Here is a 19,263-nt window from a genome sequence, read left to right as displayed (position 1 = left end):
GTTTTAAACTGACCATAATGTGCATAACACGCCACCTAGTGGAAAACAGAGCAATTACTGTAACTGAATTGGCATTTGTCAAGTATAATTAGTTTTAAAGACTGTACTGTGAAGGGCTGTCACAAGAAAATATCTGCAACGTAATGCAGCCAACAAGGAATAAAACCTCTATTTGCCGCTTTTCTGTCTTTGTAAATTCTTTCTGAGCGAGAAAACTTAATCTGAGGAAATGCTGTACTAAACCAAAGCTTTGTTTGGTCACAGTGGGGGACAGAGCTGTTTGTGTGCTTTTGTTTGATTGACTTCTATTCTCGAGTGTAATCACATTACATGTTCGGCATACGTCTACGCTTAAATCAATGGTCTGCTCTCCATACAGTCAGTAAACGGCGAATACAAGGTTGCATAACCTAATCAATGTTGCCTAAGTTACCTGTAAAGCTCTTTAGGGTTTTAGCAGGGGATGAATGTCAGTAATGCTTAAATCTTCAGTCAGGAGAGCCGCTGCTCTTGCATGAGGCTGTGAAAAGACCATGTTCTCCATGACACAATGCTGAAGATTAAGAGCTGTCCTCCTCTTGGACAGCGTTAAAAGGGTTTGATGGGGTGAGAGGAGCCATTAAGATCAGGTTTATATGGCATGATGTGGGCGAGGATCTCAAAGCATTACAGAGACTTAAAAGACGGGCCGAGGTGTTTGATTAATCAACGGAACAATCCGTTATTCATGCTGAAGAAGTCTAACGTTGAGAGAGCAATCTCAGAAAGGGTGTGGGACATTAGGACTGTTTGCTCAAATGAAATGAGAGTCTGATTGTTTCCCTCTCAGCAGTCACGGCGAGAGAAAGAGGAGTCTGTCACCAACATCACTGCACAGAGACGTCACTGTCAGCTCTCAACAAGATATTATTAGCTGCTGCAAGCGAGTGAGTGACATGTGCTGCACTAATAGTGCTTATAATCTTTAATATAATCAGTAACAGAAGGAATGAATGAATAAAGTAGATGAACTGACGCTCTTATAAGACTCAGTGTCGAAATGTGGCTCAGAATGAACTGCATTCACAATCAATCAATCAGTCAAACGACTTGAAATGACTTGCACAGTTTTTTGTTATTTCATAGTTTAAGGTTTACTTTACTATTCTTTTTATAAAAACGTGGAAAATATTGATGTATTAGGAAAAACATGATTCAACTGGAATTTTAGTTTGGAGGATTCAATTCACCACAATTATTTAGGACTAAAACTAACTAGTAAATATGCCACCACTTTAAAGCCACAGTCTTGTAATCACATGGGAGAGAGAGAGAGAGAGAGAGAGAGAGAGAGAGAGAGAGGGGAAGCAGAGCAGTGCATATGTTCATGAGGATGTGTGACTGCATAAACGACTGCAGCTCTGCCGTGTGTTGCATAACGCAAGCGGCTCATAATCAGCAGTGGAGCTGCAGCAGTGACAAGCAGCTTACGGAGGAGAAACACACAGCAGCGCTGCATGAGAGTCAGAGTAACTCCCTTCACCCCTCTCCCTCCCTCTCTCTCGTTCTGTCCCTGAGCGAACAGCCTGTGTTTGGCTGCTGAAGCACAGAAAAGTCTCAAGGACCAGCGGACATGAGCGACTGACATTCACACTTTCCATCTCATTTTTAACCCCAGACGTCGATGGCTTTGAAGGAGAGCCGCCTCACCTGGAGCTTCCTGCTGTGGTCTGTGACGTGGTGCTCGGCTCGGACTTTTACGCCACATGAAGGGTCTTCGGTCAGTCCCATATTTCATCGGACCACTCCACCTCTGAACAGCTCTGAGGCCCCTACGAACAATTTCACAGGTGTGTATAACAACAATATTCGGTCATAATGATATAATAACTGCATATCATCATATAGTGCTATGCAAAAATGATCAAATTATAGTGCATGTTTCTAAACAGCATGTTTTGCATAACTTTTTCATAAAGAGCGCACTCAACCTGCAGCATTTACAGTCCGCAAGCATACAAGTTTATTAAAACACATGCACTTATTGTGAAATTCACGTGTTAGCTTTAAAATGCAAAATCTTCTTAAGGGTTTACATACAAACAGAGCTTTCATAATGGCTCAGATAAAACCACCAGTGCGAATCAGATCAGCCTGAACTGCATATAACTCAGTTCATATAGCTCAGATTTTATTATGATTGGAGAACATGTAAAATATGCAAGCCATGCATACTTTGAGCGTACTTTGCTAATAGTTTATTGATGTTTCCTGACCTAAAGTCAATATGCATGACAGATTTGTGGATCTCTGACATTATCAAGCTAATACTTGAGTTTGATTGCAGTATAATGAATCTGTGATGCAAAAGACAGCATCCACAGGTGTCAGTTACCTTGAGGTTTATTGCACAGGTGAAACAAAGGATGCTTTTTGCCACGTGGCAATGGCGGGCAGTGGGATAGTTGGCAGTTTGTCAGTTCCGTTACAGGGTTGCCAGCTTTGAAACTGAAATGGAGGGGGTTTTATCGCCACCGTGGCCATGACAGAATTTGCCCTGCTTTCAGCTTTCAGTGCACGGCAAACCTGAAGGAGTTTGAAGTGGATCTGTCCTGGATAAGAACATGCACGGGTCAGATTTCATCCTAAAATCAAAAGAAAGGAATAAGAAATGATATTCTGCTTAAAGAAATGGAGATATATTTGGTTTAAAGAAGAAGGTTAAGGACATTAAGATTTTTGCACTGTGGCATTTTTTTCTATGATAGTTTATCACAATTAGCCCCAAAATTCTTATTGTCAATGCAAAAAAAGAGAAAAAAGAAAAAAATCTAATTACTGTAAAAAAAAATATATAAATTATTTAATTTGTCATTTTTATGCATGTTGTTTTTTCTTGTACTACCTTAAATTTAATTTAGAAAATAGTACTACATTTTTGTAATGCATTATAGTAAAATTATTGCATTACAGAATATACGTGCTCATGTGAAAAAATAAATAAATCATTATTACTAATAATATATTATGTAAATTGTATGTACTGTAAATTATTTATAAACCATGATAGTAATTCTTATGCCTTTAATTTATCTTATTTTAAATTAAAATAATAATAACAGTAATAATAATAATTGTATTTTTTACCACATTACAGTAATGGGAATTTAATAATCACTGTTATATAAAGAAACTAATTCCAAAAACATCCAAGCACATTACAGTAATAAGAATTTTTTGGGGAAAAAATTTAATTGCTACGATAATAATGCAGATAATCCATAATGCAGGGTTATTATAGTTAATTTAAGTTGATATACTAAAATAATTAAAACTAAAACTGAAGTAAATAAAAAATTATAAAAACTATATAAACATATTTTAAATCACAACAAAATCACTAAAACCTTAAACTAATACAATTAAAATGGAAACAATAAATCTAAAAATAAAATCTAATGCAAAATAAGAAAAACTATAATTGTTTTATAGAACAATTATAGTTTGTTCTATAAAACAAACTATATAGACGTTTGTTTCACTCTATGTCACTCATTTACCTATAACACAAATACAGAGGCTTCCACGTCACTTCTTTAAAGGGATTACTTAACTGACAGTGTTAAAGAGAGAAAGCCAGAGTACACAGGAATAGCTGGTGAGGTCAGCAGACGAGTTACAATAACACGTTAAAGATGCTGAAGTTACATGATCATGCATTGACAAACTGCTCCACTCAGACTGTCCCGCTGGAGAATGTCTGTGGTTTTATGGCAGTGTAGCTTCAGGAGCGTGTGGTCAGGCTGCATCATCCCGGCCTCCTCAGCTACAGGGACTTGTGGGTAATCAATTTTTAATGCACGGCCCTATGCTTTATTTAATCGTGTTCTATTCTAAGAGAAGCTCTCTGGTGCGACCCTTGGGGAGTATGTGAGATGGGACGGAGGGGAGAAAAAGAAACTGACAGTTGAGTTATTTATTTATTTTGCCATGGAGTCGGATTGCTTAATGCTAGCAGCATTGCCATGCCAGTTAAGCCGGCTTAATGAGACCAGCACAGGACTGGAGCTGGTGTGAACAATAAACACCATCCAGTGACCCTGCTAGCTTAATCACACTGACTCCAGCACAGTCAATATGAGCTCCATTTGACTGTATATTGACAGTGGAGATGGACAGTGCAGTGATGAAAACTCAGCAGGAGAACACAGAACACGCTGAATCCTCGGTGGGAATGAAGAGAGACTGGAGGAGAGGTGGATTATGGGATAGAGCGCATAAAAGTATCCTGTGGGTACTTATGGAAAGAGAGAAGGGAAAATGCTTTCATCTTAACCCTTGAGGATAGCTAAGTACTGTTAAATAAGTCCCAGGAAAACTTTCTTGCACACATACATTCACAGAAACACTTAAAGCTGTCATTTTGATGGAAAACATAAGTGTTGGTATTGTGATTACTGACATTTATTATTTATACTTATTTATTATTATTTTTATTTATTTCTTACACTGAGTGGTTGCTAGGTGTCTTTTCATTTCTGCATTTATCATTCGCCTAGCAAAAATTACAAGTCCAAAAAATGTAGTCCAATCATGAAAAAGTGATAGCAACAAGCTGCATTCTATTCTATTCTATTCTATTCTGTTCTGTTCTGTTTTTAGTCCAATTATGAAAAAGTGATAGCAACAAATTTTATTCTATGAAAATGTGATAGTAACAAGTTGCAATCTATTCTATTCTATTTAGTCCAATCGTGAAAAAGTAATAGCAACAAGCTGCATTCTATTCTATTCTGTTCTATTCTATTCTGTGTTTGATTTAGTCCAATTATGAAAAAGTGATAGCAACAAATTTTATTCTATGAAAATGTGATAGTAACAAGTTGCAATCTATTCTATTCTATTTAGTCCAATCGTGAAAAAGTGATAGCAACAAGCTGCATTCTATTCTATTCTATTCTATTCTATTCTGTTCTGCTCTGCTTTGCTCTGTTCTGTTCTATTCTATTTAGTCCAATCATGAAAAAGTAATAGCAACAAGCTGCATTCTATTCTATTCTATTCTGTTTGATTTAGTCCAATTATAAAAAAGTGATAGCAACAAGTCCAATCGTGAAAAAGTAATAGCAACAAGCTGCATTCTATTCTATTCTGTTCTATTCTATTCTGTGTTTGATTTAGTCCAATTATGAAAAAGTGATAGCAACAAATTTTATTCTATGAAAATGTGATAGTAACAAGTTGCAATCTATTCTATTCTATTTAGTCCAATCGTGAAAAAGTAATAGCAACAAGCTGCATTCTGTTCTATTCTGTTCTATTCTATTGTGTTTGATTTAGTCCAATTATAAAAAAGTGATAGCAACAAGTTCTATTCTATGAAAATGTGATAGTAACAAGTTGCAATCTATTCTATTCTATTCTATTCTGTTCTATTCTATTGTGTTTGATTTAGTCCAATTATAAAAAAGTGATAGCAACAAGTTCTATTCTATGAAAATGTGATAGTAACAAGTTGCAATCTATTCTATTCTATTCTGTTCTATTCTATTGTGTTTGATTTAGTCCAATTATAAAAAAGTGATAGCAACAAGTTCTATTCTATGAAAATGTGATAGTAACAAGTTGCAATCTATTCTATTTTATTCTATTCAGTCCAGTCATGAAAAAGTGATAGCAACAAGTTTCCTTCTATGAATAAGTGATAGTAAGAAGTTGCATTCTGTTCTACTCCATTCTGTTATGTGTCTGATTTAGTCCAATCATGGCAAAAGTGGTATCAACAAGTTGAATTCTATATATTCTATTCTATTGTGTTTGATTTAGTCCAATCATGAACAAATGATAGCATCAACTGGCATTCTATTCTATTCTATTCTATTCTATTCTATTCTATTCTCTGATTGATTTAAGTGTATATTTAAAAGTGGCACATTTAAAAGTGGTTTCTAACCATCTGTGCTTTGTATTTGCAGGCCTGAGCTGCACGACGCTGCTTCCCCCTCGGCGAGGTTCTTTCTATGTAGAGAGGGGCACTGGGATGACTGTGGGCACGGTGTTGGTGTTCTGGTGCCTCGAGGGGTACCAGCTGGTGGGCAGCGAGGAGATCACCTGTGTCCTACGTAGCGACACCGCTCAATGGAGCAACTACCCACCCGACTGTGAGGGTCTGTGTTCACTGCCATCATTTCTGTTTTAAGAGATAAAAACACCTAAGAAATGCACTCCTGCTAATTAAATCCCAGATTTTCAATGTGGACTATTGTGTAAATATGGTAGCCATTCCCAAACCAGAGGACCGCGGGCTGAGAGTGGCTGTACTGGCATCAGTAGTGAGCAGCATCATCATCCTCGCCATGTCCGTGTCCTTCGTCATCTGCTGCCTGCAGGAGCGCATGAGCAAAGAGAGGGCAGAACGGACAGACGGACGGGGCAGGTATGCACATCTGGGGAGGAAGAGACAAGGGAGTTTAAAATAGGCAAAGAGGATGCTAATGATTTCTCTGAGTTTCCAGGACGAGAGACAAGTGCAAATCATCCTGGAGGAATGAGTGCTGGCTGGAGAGAGATGAAGGAGACTGGGAAGCTTTTCATCCACCTAAAATTTACAGTCTTTCCCAGCACCTTGACCCTCATCTGACCCCTGAGAGCCCGGTCTATATGGGGGGACTGGCTAGTTATGATAACCATGGGTATCAGAGGTGAGAAACTGTGCAGTTTTAATTTTGCTTGATTGTGTTTACATGTGAAATTAATCGATTAAATCACACAAAAATAAAAATTCTGGCACTATTTAAGAGGAAATTAAGTTTTCTATTGTATCCTCTTTTAAACTGACTTTCTCTGAACTCTAAGTTTATAATTGTTTTTTTTTTTGCTTCCGCCACAAAATAAAAAATGTAAAAGGTCATTTTTATCCCATAATTCTGACTTTTTTTCTTGCAGTTGCAAGTTTGTCGCAATTCTGACTTTTCTTTGTATCTTTAAATATAAATACTATATATAAATTTATATCTTGCAATTCTGCATTTGTATCTCACAATTCTGAGTTTAAATCTTACAATTCAGCATTTATATCTAGCAATTCTGCATTTTTCACAATTCTGCATTTATATCTTACAATTCTGCTTTATTTATATCTTGCGATTCTGAGTTTATATCTCACAGTTCTGTATTTATACCTTGCAGTTTACAATCTTCCATAGTAAACAGTAGTGCAGCTTAATATTTTTGTGGAAACTGTTATGCATTTTTTTTTCAGGATTCTTTGCTGAATGTTCAAAAAAACAGCATTTATTTTAAATAGAAATCTTTTGTAATATTACTAATGTCTTTACTGTCACTTTTGATCAATTTAATGTACCCATGCTCAATAAAAACATACATTTCTTTTTTTAAAATGCTATGTTTGTTTTGCAGAAGTCAGGAAAACCTCCTGAAAGCTCCCCTTCCTGGTCTTTACCGTACAGAAAGTCAGATGTACCCGCATGTGGTCCTGCAGAGGGTTCCCACACCCACAGTGCCGACTGCACCCAGCGCGCCCGTCTACCTCTGCCTCTCCACCCCTCCGCCCGCAGAAAGCCCCGGCGAACAGTCTGCTCTGCCGCCGTACCCCAGCGCCACTCCACAGCGTCTGTGGCCATAGAAACACACTTTTATTCAGAACTTTTACAACTGTTGCCATGGCGACAGATTACGGCCCCTACATGCAAACAGCTCCTGGGGTTCAGAAAACCAAGAGAAATGATGGACTCAAGTTAGAGCCACCTAGATCACTACACACCGCTAGATCTAGATGTTGGACCATGTGTGGGTTCAAATGTAGTTACATTTAGTACGTTGCATATGTAAGGACATTTCTGAATGACTCTAAGGAGGCCCGTTGTGTAGTTTCTTGGAGAGGAAAGTTACATTAGGAGAGGTGAGGACTCCATACTGGTACTGTGATCCACTCCAGGTTTTATTATTGTCAGTTAGTACTTTTTATTTTTGTGGTAAAGGTTCTGACTTGCACTCATAAAATGAAAAAATGCAACCGTGTCATGTCACATTAGAGCATCGGTTTAATATTTCTATGTTTTTTGTATTATAGAAGTGTAGGAGAATTACACTGACATCCAGATTATGGACAGACATTGGGATCTCATAAACCTATGATACTTCAAACTTGATTTTGTTTATAACAAATAAAAAGATTAAAATATATGTACATGTGTATTTTTTATTGCCCACAATGTCTCACCATATCATACACACGCACAATTATTTGAAAAAAAAAAAAAGTATATATATGGTTTCACAGATAAGTCCTACTCACATGAAAATGTTTAATCTTAGGATCTGACTTTCTGGGTCCAGTCAAACTGACCTACTTGAGTTTGAGATTTCTAATTAGCTGACCTAATCAGCTGAGCTTTGGCATGTTCACAGTGTTTTATCTGTCTATTGCAGCATATGTAGGAAACAATGCTGTGAAGGAAAACAGAGGATGATGAAAACAAGATGATGGATTGGCAGCAGTAAATTTAGCGGTGATTGAACGACTGGGTTTTACAGATATTTTGTTGCAATGAACAGTAGATTGCCTTTTATTATTTACAGTACATTATATATATTTATGTAATAAAATTGTTCTGTTTAAAATGACTGTTGTTAGGCTATAGACTCCATATGAGGGCAGTGGTGTTTTTACACATTAGATTATGCATGAGAATGCCGTAATGATGAGAGGCATAATGTCTAACAGTTTAGTTAACAGCCCCCAGATTAACTAGCACTACTTCAATAAGAAATGGAAGCATCTTCTCAAGTAAACCGACTCGTCTTTACGTCCACAAGGTAGCGCGATGGTTCCGCGATCATTTCAGCATGCATTTCACTCATAAAACACACATCTCTTACACTAAACCAATCTTTCCTCAAATTAAAATAAAATAATACACATTATATTTTTCTACATTATTATACAGTATATATTAGGGCTAAAAGGAACAGATCAACCAAAAATATTCTTGTCTGATTTACTCACCTTTTTTACAACCCGTATGATTTCCCCCCTGAAACACAAAAGCAGACGTTTAGCAGAATGCTCTTTTTAATGAAAGTGGAAGGTCACTACACTTTCCCAAAAAAAAAAAAAAATCCAAGCACCAAACACCAAAATAAATTACTCCATACGACTTTCACGCTATATTACATGTCGATTATAACTCATTTTGTCCATTTCATCAGCTATAACGTTTGATATTCATTTGTTTTTTACATTTATAGCATATCTTTTGTTATTGTTGCATGCTGTATACCTCTCATAACAAAGAGCCAAGCCATGCTGCACTATTTATAAGGGCGGCTGCGCATGCGCAACGAGAGCGCCGCTCCTCTCCAACTGACATGAGTTAAATACTCACAGAGAGCGAGAATACACCTTGCAGCCGAGCGACACAGCAGGGAATCAGTGAATGTAGAAATGACTTCTGCGTGGTGTTTAATATGACAGCACGCGCGGGATATGGGAAGAAGTATGGTGTGTGTGGTGTTGAAGGTGACATTCCCATGGCCAGAACCAGCGCGGACGGGCTGCTCCGTCAGAACAACAGCAAACTGGACTCTTTCCTCAAAAGAAACACCAGTCGGGATGTGTACGAGCGGATCCGGGTCTACGAGCCGTGTGTGGTGGTCTCGGGGTCGGTGAAGAAGGTTTTCATGCATGTGATCCTGAGCGATGAGCGCGTGTATCTGAGCGAGTATCACCCGCGCGCGCTGCGAGAGGCGCTCAGCTTCAGACGCATCAAGAGCATCGAGCTGGTGAGAGAGAGAGCAACATATAAACACAAACCTGAATGTTGCTGATATAGAGTACTTTATTATCACATGCACAAGTATTAGTGATTACAAGAGGAGTACAATTGATTAACCCAACTAACAAGAACGTTTTGCGAACGTTCCCGTTAAGTTATGAAAAGGTTATTTCTGAATGTTCTCTGAACGTTGTTTTTTTAAAGTTCTTGGTTGGAGAAAACTTTATGGCAACATTCCATTTGATCATTTTGCAAACTAAACTGATGTATATATGATATATAAATTATGTTTTTTGTCCTAACATTTTGAGAGCGTTATTAAAAAAATTCAGGAAACTGAACAAATGTTCTATTAACGTTGAGAGAACCTGTCCAGAAAATTAACCAAAGTTGCGAGAACGTTCCCTGTTAGCTGGGAATGCATTTACTGAAACAACACAAGAGAACAATATAGTAATCACAATATAGTATAATATAGTAAAATAACAGTACAATGCAGTTCAATATGCACATTAACAGAAACAACATATAAACATATTTTGCATATTTGCTCAATAAAAAAATTAATTTGTGATATTTTGCTGACTTTGCATAAATTCTTTATTGCAAAATGAATTGTCATAATTTAACTTGGCCATACTCTTCTGAACAGGATTCAAACACTCCTGGAAATAACACGGAATGTGATAACTAGATCTAGGAAAGTCATGGAAATTTAAAAAATAAATAAATGAAATTAAAAATGTATATTTGTGTAGTTACAGTATGCTCATTTCTAAAACTTTATTATTATATATATATATTTTTTTTTGTAAGAATTACTCTGAGAGCGATCTCCTTCTTCAGTCATCACAAATTATTGGAAAAGTCATGAAAAATCATAGAAATTAATCATCCAAAAATGCGGATGCAGACTTCACACACTTATTGTTGTATGTTTATTAATTTTCCCATCCCCTCACTGAATTGCTTGAATAATTATGTAAATAAATTAACTAATAATCATGTATTATTTATTTACTGATCATTTTTAAATTATACATACATCACTCGCCGTGTCAATGTGTTCTAAATGTAAAATAAAGCACGACTGTCTGCTAAGACAATGCTAATTATAGTGAGGACGTTTGCTTATCCTGTCATGTTAAACTGCTTGAAGAAGGTGTGTTTGGTAAGCTCATGTTCGTACAGCTCAAAGCATGAGTCATGGAACGGTTCAGCACTGAAAGACTGGAAAAGACAGACGGATGAAAAATGTAGCCTAAATGTCACAATAGCAGAATTACCAAGAAAACGCAGTTTATCTGTTATTAACATAGGTGCAAATGCATTTTCCTCAGAAATACACCACGCATATTCTATATATAAATATGAATGATTCTGATTGATTATTGATGATCAGACGTTATTAAACGGTCATTCATCCCCACATCAAGCGGCTTACACTGATGTAATTAGGTTAATGTTAGACTGTGAGCATACAAATCTCTGTCTTTCCTCACAGATCAATGATTTGCCTGATTTCCTCAGCGGACAGGATCGTGAACGCTCACTGCATATCCGCGTTGTTCATACCACAAAGAATCCTGGGAAAAAGAGCTCAAGACCCAAAGGATCCGGTCAGAATAAGCCATCATTTCCAGGACGCAACTCGAGTGCCCGTCATTCACTGGAGGGTAAAAAAGCTATTTAATTCAATCACAAGTTCACAAGCTGTTCTTGACTAGTATTAGAGGGCCAGAACTGAGTGCATTTTTCCCTGGACAGTGTGATGTAAAGCAGGTATGTGTGTTAATCCATGAGCTCTTCCAGCTGTGGGGATGAAGCAGCAGTACTGACACCCGTCTAACCCACATTGACATGCATATGTGTTCATCTTCACACTTCTGTAGATTTAGTGAACGGCAGTGCAGGAAAGCTGCTTAACCAGTGCCGGATAAACAGCTGAACCAGGTTATCTGTGTATCATCATTTGAGTTCATCTGTGAATGGAGAGGATTCACTCATTGACAAGTTTGCTCTATTACTGTAGCCGGTCAATTACAGATATATCTATATAAATTGCAGTTATGGACTGAAAAAAAAAATGAATGTGTCAATGCTGTTTTAAAATGAAGGTTAGATTGAAACACCATTATGATTTTTTTAAGTAGATTTAGATTTCCTGAGCAACACCAAGGTCATGGGTTCGACTCCCACAAAAAGCAACAACGGATAACATGTAAATGTGCAGAATAAATGCATCCACCAAATGCATAAATGTCGATGTAGATAATTTCATGAAGACTTCAGTTTATCATCTCAAATAAACCTGAACTTGTGTTTTATGATCCTGCAGGCATGAGTCCAGAGTCCTCGAGCTGGAGAATCTCTCCCACATCAATGAGGTAAAGCCCTCTCAGTGTTAACGGCCTCACGTTCACCCAACACAACCGCTGTGAGCCATTCAAAGTGCTTTATCTCCACCTCGCAGCTTTTTACTGCCTCTGACTCCACAATGCTCAGAACGAACAGACTCGGTTTTGAAGACTCGTTTGCTTAGCAACTCAAGCTATTAAACAAAGCAGTGCAATAATAAATGCAGAGATATTCTGAATCCCACAGCTCTGTATCTCACGGGACGAGTGTGTGTTGTGCTACGTTGCTTAGAAACTAAATTGATTAAGTTCTTGTCTGTGTTATAAGATATCAATAACGATGGTGGGCGATACATAATATATTCAAAGGTCATCAAGCTGAATTGTTTAACATGCATTGGCATCATAAAACATGTGTCTTGGAGTTTTATCCAGTGACATGCAAAAGAAAGCATTCATCTAACCGATCAGAAAGTCAACTTTTAGTGACTTTTTATATTTTATTGCACTAGTTTAGAGTGGTAAGAAATTAAGAAGAAAATGATATAAAATGTAAAATATGTTTACTATTTATGCTTTTTCATTTAGTTTGCATTTATTTTATGAAAATCCTATTTTCAGTAACTTTATAATTGTCATTTGCAAAAAGCATGTTGCTCTCTGAAATGCTGCAACGCGAGCGTCTGAAGAAGAAATGAGGAGTGGAGAGAGGTCGCGTTACATATGCATGTTTAATGAACGCAGATAAAAGAAAGACGGATCTTGTAAACTGGAAACCACTCGCAGTTTATTAAGTGTTGTGTATGTGGTTTCACGCTGATTTTCAGGTCATATAATTACTATATAATTTTTGCTGTTTTTGTGCTAATAACACTTTTTGTATTCATTAGTGTTATTTTAAGGGTTATTATAATTTACTTAAAACTAAAACCATAAAAACCCTTGTCACTTCTAAAATAAATTCAATTTTAACTGAAAAATAAATTAAAATGTATATATATATATATATATATAAAGCTTTTTATTTTATTTTCAACATTTCTCATTTTCAAGTTGATGTACAACAAGAACTAAAACCAAGACTGAAATAATAATTAAATAATTAATAAAAAACTATATGGTCATGTTAAAAAACAAAAACTAATAAAGATGTCAAAAACGCAAAATTAGCTCAAATTAAAATCAAAACAGAAAATCAAAAGATAAAAAAAAATTATTTTGTCATTTTTATCAGTTTTAGTTTTATTTCTGTTTGAGTTTTGTACTGTTTCCATTTAGTTTAAGTTTTTATCTAGTATTTACATTTGATTGTATTAGTTATAGTTTTAGTTAACGATAACAACACTGATATTCATAACGAAAGCTGGAAAATTTGAATGCTGAAAACCACTTGGTTTCCAAAACTGAGATCAGCTGCAAACACGATGTGCTGTCATGCATTTTACACTGTTGACAGTCATGACTTTACTGCGGTGAGCAGAGGAGGAGGATTGGCGTCATTCACACTGTTGCCAGGGCACGAGATGAGACGGAAACCTCGAGCAATAAATGTCCAATTAAAAGACCCTTTTTGGCTCAGCAAAACACTGCAGCTTGACGTTCTGAACGACATGTGTTTGTGCTGGAGCTGCCAGCCATCAGACGTCTGTGAGACTGTTCTGAGAACAGTGTGAACCAGAGATTTCTCTCAGTAGCGCTGTAATGTTTATAGAGGAGCAGTGAGTCGAAGCCGACCCGAGGGAGACCATTAGTTCACGTTTAGCACATATTTGTGAGCGCTTGCCATTGAGGAGTAAACCACATGGGAAGTGCTTTAGACATTATTTAAAGCCAGCTTTTCCACAGTTTAACTATCAGTTGAAGGCTTAGTTGAATCGGTGGTGTGCGGTTGTACAGACACGGTCTGTGAGCATTTTTCAGACATCAGTATGAGAACGAAAAGTAGGTCAGTGCACCTAAAAAAAAGTTTGTGGGCATTTCCACTGGGGAAATTGTGAGAGGGTTGAGGCGTATGGAAAGATTTTCTCTTTATCCTGCATCCTATTAGAGGAGATTGAAAAGGGAGGTTGATGATGGCACGTGAACGACCTTGTCTGGCATCCAAACAGTGAAGTTCTGTGCCGCTGAACATGTCGCTCATCAGCGCCTCCTCATGGAAATGTTCTGTCAGTGCAACTAGAGTGCAGCGTTGCAACAAGTTGCTTTTATGCTTTATCAAAGGCCCTATTTAATTATACAGTTCAGAGGAGCTCTTTGAAGACACCTATTTACATTATAAACAGATCTGTCTTAGATCAGTTTATTAGAAAGTTAACCCCTTAAGTATTTTTGTGAAGATGTGAACAGGAAAAATCACTTTCTACAGTAGATTTAAACCTTGTTGAGAGTTTGAGGCCTTGAACACATGTGAGGCCATCTTAATCTTAAAATTTAAACCGTAAAATTTAACTTAAACACATTTTTATTATTTATTTTATTGTATTATTTTAATGCAATATATTATAGTTAATGTATTATAGTTTTTATTAATATTTTTAATTCGTTTTTTATGCCTTCCATTTTCATTTTAGTGAAAGTTTTAGTAATTTTGTTGTGTTTTTGTTATTTTTAATAGTTTTATATGTCTATTTTGTAGTTTTAGTATTATTTTAGCACATAAAATTAAACTAAATAAAAATGAGTAATGTTTCCTTGTCAACTAGTTAAAATAGAATAAATTAATATTAATATGTTAAATATTTAATTTGATTTCAATTACGGTTTATTTTATTACCAGTAACCAATGTTTTTATGGTTTTTGTTAACTATAATAACCCTGCTTGCCATGTCATAAATATTAATAACATTATTAATTTAAATATTAATGATTATTATTTATAATACTCTTAATATAATATTAATGCTTAAAAACTGTTTCCCTGCTTTTTAATCTAAAATAAAATATTATTAATAATAAAATATAATAATAATAATAATAGTTTTTTTCTTTGCTGTGCTTTTAAGACAGTCTTAAACGGATAGTTCACTCAAAAATGATAATTCTGTCATCAATTACTCACCAAACCTTTATGAGTTTTTTTCTTCTGCTGAACATAAAAGAAGATACTTTGAAGAACGTGGGGAAGCAAACAGTCCCCATTGTTCTGGTCCCCATTGACTTCCATAGCATTTTTTTCCGTACAGTGGAAGTCAACAGCTACCGGCAACTGTTTGTTCACTAACATTCTTCAAAATATCTTCTTTTGTGTTTAGCAGAAGAATGAAACTCATACAGGTTTGGAACAACATGCGGGTGAGTAAATGATGAGAGAAATGTCATTTTTGGGTGAACTATCCCTTTAAGATGTTAATCACCTTGACATGTTTGACTTGCTCTAAAAATACATATATATGTTTGTCTGTTATAATGATGGTGGTCTGGAGGAAGAAGAAGGCAGCGTCATTCCGGAGAGACGTTCAGCTTCCTGTCCGAACCCGGATGTTTTGGCTCTGGCTGTGTTTAATACGTCTCCCGCTCACTCCTCCAGCTCCAGTGACCAGCGAGAGAGTCCCAGCGCTTCAGTCCCGACAACACTGATGAGGAGAACAACAACAGAGGAGAAAGAGGAAGAGTTACACCTTTATGCGGTATCTCCATCATCCCGAATATACCTTCACCTGCAGAGCTCCTGGAGCAGCTGCATCATAGTATGTGTTCGTGGTCGTAGTCAGTTTCTACTCGCTTTGTGTTTAATGGTCAACATTCATTTTGTATGTTGATCATTTTACAGAGAAAGTAATTGCATTTGTTGCATATTGTAAGTAAATACATTTTAAATAGAAGTCTATGCAAGGCACTGCAATGGTATAAAGGTTGAAACTGAAAGGCTAAAATAAAATACTTTTACTGTTTAGTGATAATGTTCTGCTAAAAAGAAGACTTACAGATAAAAAAAAAAAAAAATTTTGTCACAAATAAGGACATATAAAATGATTATATATTTGTTTTTTATATATTTAAGTTTTTAACATATGAATAATATATTATTATTAACAATAATAATTAATTATTTTAAATGTTAAATATTTTAAAACAAAATTGATTCCCTTTTTTTAAAATGAATAAAATATTATTCATAATATAAAATAAAGTACAATAAAAAGATTATTATCCTAACTTTTGTTTTTAATCTTATATCACTTTGGGGTTTGCCACGATATATCAATTTATTATTATTAATAATTTAATATTAATAATTAAAAACAAAACTGCTTCCCTAATTTTTTTAATAAAAAAAATAAAATATTGTTCATAATACAATATAAAATAAATGAAGAAGACGTATATTGCAGTCTTTTAACTTTTTTCGTCTTCTTTATTATACACCTTAATTTGCCCTACTAAAAATATCTTTAATGGTATAAAGGTTGAAATAAATACGCACTGTGTTGAAAGCGCTAAAGTACTGCTAAAAGGATTATTTTGACTGCTTTACAGATCAAAAAGCACATTTTTGTATGGCCGAGTAAACTTAAATGTTTTAATAAACTTAAATAATAAGTTAAATAATAAATAACAATAATAAGCTGTACATTTTCACTTTAAAACCCTCTGAAATGTTTTTTTATTATTTATTTATTTACTTTTTTTTTTTTTTTTAGCGATCAACTTTGATGCTGGACCCAGTGTACAGGAAGAGATGTGGTGTATCCTCTTCTTCTCCTCAGAAACAGAAATATCACAGAATCAGGTACTGCATCTTTCTGTCTGAACAGCTTGTGTTTATCTGTGTGGGCAGTGTAAAATGCACAGGCTATGAAAGCGTCTGCGGATGTGTTTCCAGCTGGGAACGGACGTGCCACTTGTTCAGTCAGTTGAGCGGAGAGCTGCTGCAGGAAGACGTCGGCCTGGAGAGTCTGTATTTACTCCTGCAGGAGCTGCACACAGCCACGAACCGCAACCCCACCATCAAAAAACTCTTCTGGAGGGTAACATGCAGCTGTGTAACATGCACTCTTCATCCAAAAATGAACATTTCCCTCTCAAAGTCCTTTTTATTTGCTCCTCAGTCACCGGACCTCTATCCTTTCCTGGTGAAAACGCTGGCTGACAGCTTTCAGAGCGGCCAGGAAGCAGTTCATACAGCCGACAGACTTCTGTAAGCCTGCAAATCATGCACATATAACTTATGCATGAGCTACCCAGGAAACATTCTCACAACTTTCACTAATGTTTTTTAAAAGTTATAGAAATGTTAGGACAAAACGTTCGTAACGTAATGTTTATGCAATGTTCAGCGTTGAGAGAAAACATTCCGAGATCAACGTTTTCAGAACGTTCCTATGATGTTATTTGAATTTGATGATTATTCAAACATTTTTGTAACGTTTAAATAACGTTCTAATCATGACAAACTGGAGATTTCAACGTTTTTAGAATATTAAAAGTAAACATTCTACTAAATTTTATTTTTACCCAAAATATAACATTATTTGAACGTTTAAGATCTAATCACGATGAGTAATGGACATTTTATCGTTCTTAGAATTTTATAAATAAATGTTCAAATAATGTTATATTTTGGGTGAAAATAAAGTTGGAACATTGTGAGAAACGTTTTTGTAACCTTTAAATAACATTATAATCAACAAGAAAACCAGACATTTTCACGCTTTTAGAATAATAAAAATAAAAGTTCAAATAACGTTATATTTTGGGTAAAAATAAAATTGAGTAGAACATTTAAGAAACATTTTAGTCACCTTTAAATAACACTCTAATCACAACAAGAAAAACTGGACATTACAAATAATATTACAAATAAACGTTCAAGTAACGTCATATTTTGGGTGAAAGTAAAGTTAGTAGAACGTTGTAAGAAATGTTTTATAAGACGGATAGTTCCGGTCCTTGATTCTGATTGGTTGAGCCGCGTTCGAAGCTGTTGTAAATTACTCTACAAAGTACAAAACATACACCTTTGTTTACTTTTTGTGTTGCAACCACAACTGTTTCTGAGGAACTATATTGTTTGGTGGAAGAATACTGTTTTTATTAATATCATTACACTTTATTTGCTCTGTTTTATTTTGTGAAACCTAACTACGTATATGGAATAACCGTTTTATAAAAGCAATAAGCCCCATGAAGCCGTGGTTTACAGTGAATTTATAACAGCTAAGGGGGTTTTTGTTTAACAGTAATAATGCCCCTTAGCTGTTATAAATTCACTGTAAACCACGGATTCTTATGGCTTATTGCTTTATTTTGTAACCTTTAAATAACGTTATAATGGTTATATTCACAACAATAAAATAATCACGAAATTTTATAATCACAACAAGAAAAACAGACATTTCAGTCTCGTAACAAGCTAAATGCTCCGTGTTTATAAGTTCTTCATAATGTTCTCAGGTTGACATTTTACTACTTCAAACCCATCCCCGAGCACATTTTCATGATCATTGCTGAAGGCTTTCTTTAATATGTGCAGTCTGAGGACAAAAACAAAGATATCGCTCTGTCCTGCAGGCTTTGCACTTTGGTGGTTCAGATATTAAGCCTGATGTTCAGGGAAACAGAGATGGAAGCAACGAGGCTCAGCATGCTGACGGCCAAACAGTGAGTGATTCTACCTGTCCAGTAATAATACCACTGCACTCATTACAGCTTATTTCAATGAGAAATGCCTGCTGTTTGACACAGGGGAGCTCTCACAGAGAACATGCTGCTCGCTTTAGTGCGTGATCCAGATCTCCAGCTGCCAGACTCTACTAATGGCTCCAAATCTTCAGTTAATAAGGTATTAAATATATTCCTTAATGGAATTATTTTATTTTTTTTATCATACACTCACCCTCGCTTCCCAGGTGTAAGGAAAAGATGTTATTTTTTTCTTTTTTTTCCATTCATGTCTTGTTTATGATCAATTAATTTGTGCTAATTAAATGTAATTTATGATGATGAAGTGTATTTGTGCATCGCAGCTGCAGCGTCTGCAGGCAGACTGTTTGGATGCGGCTTCTGCGCTGCTGTTTGAGATGGTTGTGCTCTGTCAGGAGGTGAGTAGCATTTTCTCATGCATGTATGTATATGTGTATATATATATATATATATATATATATATATATATATATATATATGTGTATGT

The 19,263-nt window shown here is 35.7% G+C and overlaps 2 protein-coding genes across 4 annotated transcripts in view; both read left to right on the top strand.

The window, feature by feature from the left end:
- The first annotated feature begins 580 nt into the window (after window positions 1-580).
- Window positions 581-8,204, top strand: LOC107656412 (uncharacterized). The gene is made up of 7 exons (XM_016444274.1): window positions 581-606; window positions 830-926; window positions 1,658-1,829; window positions 5,955-6,146; window positions 6,259-6,415; window positions 6,495-6,680; window positions 7,399-8,204. Exons 1-7 carry the CDS (start codon window positions 602-604, stop codon window positions 7,622-7,624), a joined length of 1,035 nt encoding a protein of 344 aa, XP_016299760.1. The 5' UTR covers window positions 581-601; the 3' UTR covers window positions 7,625-8,204.
- A 1,153-nt stretch (window positions 8,205-9,357) lies between these two features.
- Window positions 9,358-19,263, top strand: part of LOC107656394 (uncharacterized protein C12orf56-like) — a 13,189-nt gene continuing 3,283 nt past the window's right edge. The window contains exons 1-10 of one of the 3 annotated variants that reach the window (XM_016444249.1): window positions 9,358-9,783; window positions 11,281-11,452; window positions 12,115-12,163; window positions 15,541-15,820; window positions 16,775-16,863; window positions 16,957-17,101; window positions 17,183-17,271; window positions 18,645-18,734; window positions 18,819-18,915; window positions 19,100-19,174. In XM_016444249.1, the coding sequence (XP_016299735.1) occupies window positions 9,469-9,783; window positions 11,281-11,452; window positions 12,115-12,163; window positions 15,541-15,820; window positions 16,775-16,863; window positions 16,957-17,101; window positions 17,183-17,271; window positions 18,645-18,734; window positions 18,819-18,915; window positions 19,100-19,174 (1,401 nt within the window). In that variant the 5' untranslated portion in view covers window positions 9,358-9,468. Of the gene's footprint in view, window positions 9,784-11,280; window positions 11,453-12,114; window positions 12,164-15,540; window positions 15,821-16,774; window positions 17,102-17,182; window positions 17,272-18,644; window positions 18,735-18,818; window positions 18,916-19,099; window positions 19,175-19,263 lie in introns of all 3 variants that reach the window. The other 2 variants (XM_016444248.1, XM_016444247.1) reach the window with 2 other exon arrangements.

This window comes from Sinocyclocheilus anshuiensis, unplaced genomic scaffold (assembly GCF_001515605.1).
Source record: "Sinocyclocheilus anshuiensis isolate Anshui unplaced genomic scaffold, SAMN03320099.WGS_v1.1 scaffold183, whole genome shotgun sequence".
Taxonomy (NCBI): Eukaryota; Metazoa; Chordata; class Actinopteri; order Cypriniformes; family Cyprinidae; genus Sinocyclocheilus; species Sinocyclocheilus anshuiensis.
Note: the sequence above shows the minus strand (reverse complement) of the source record. Positions and strands in the feature narration are given on the sequence as shown.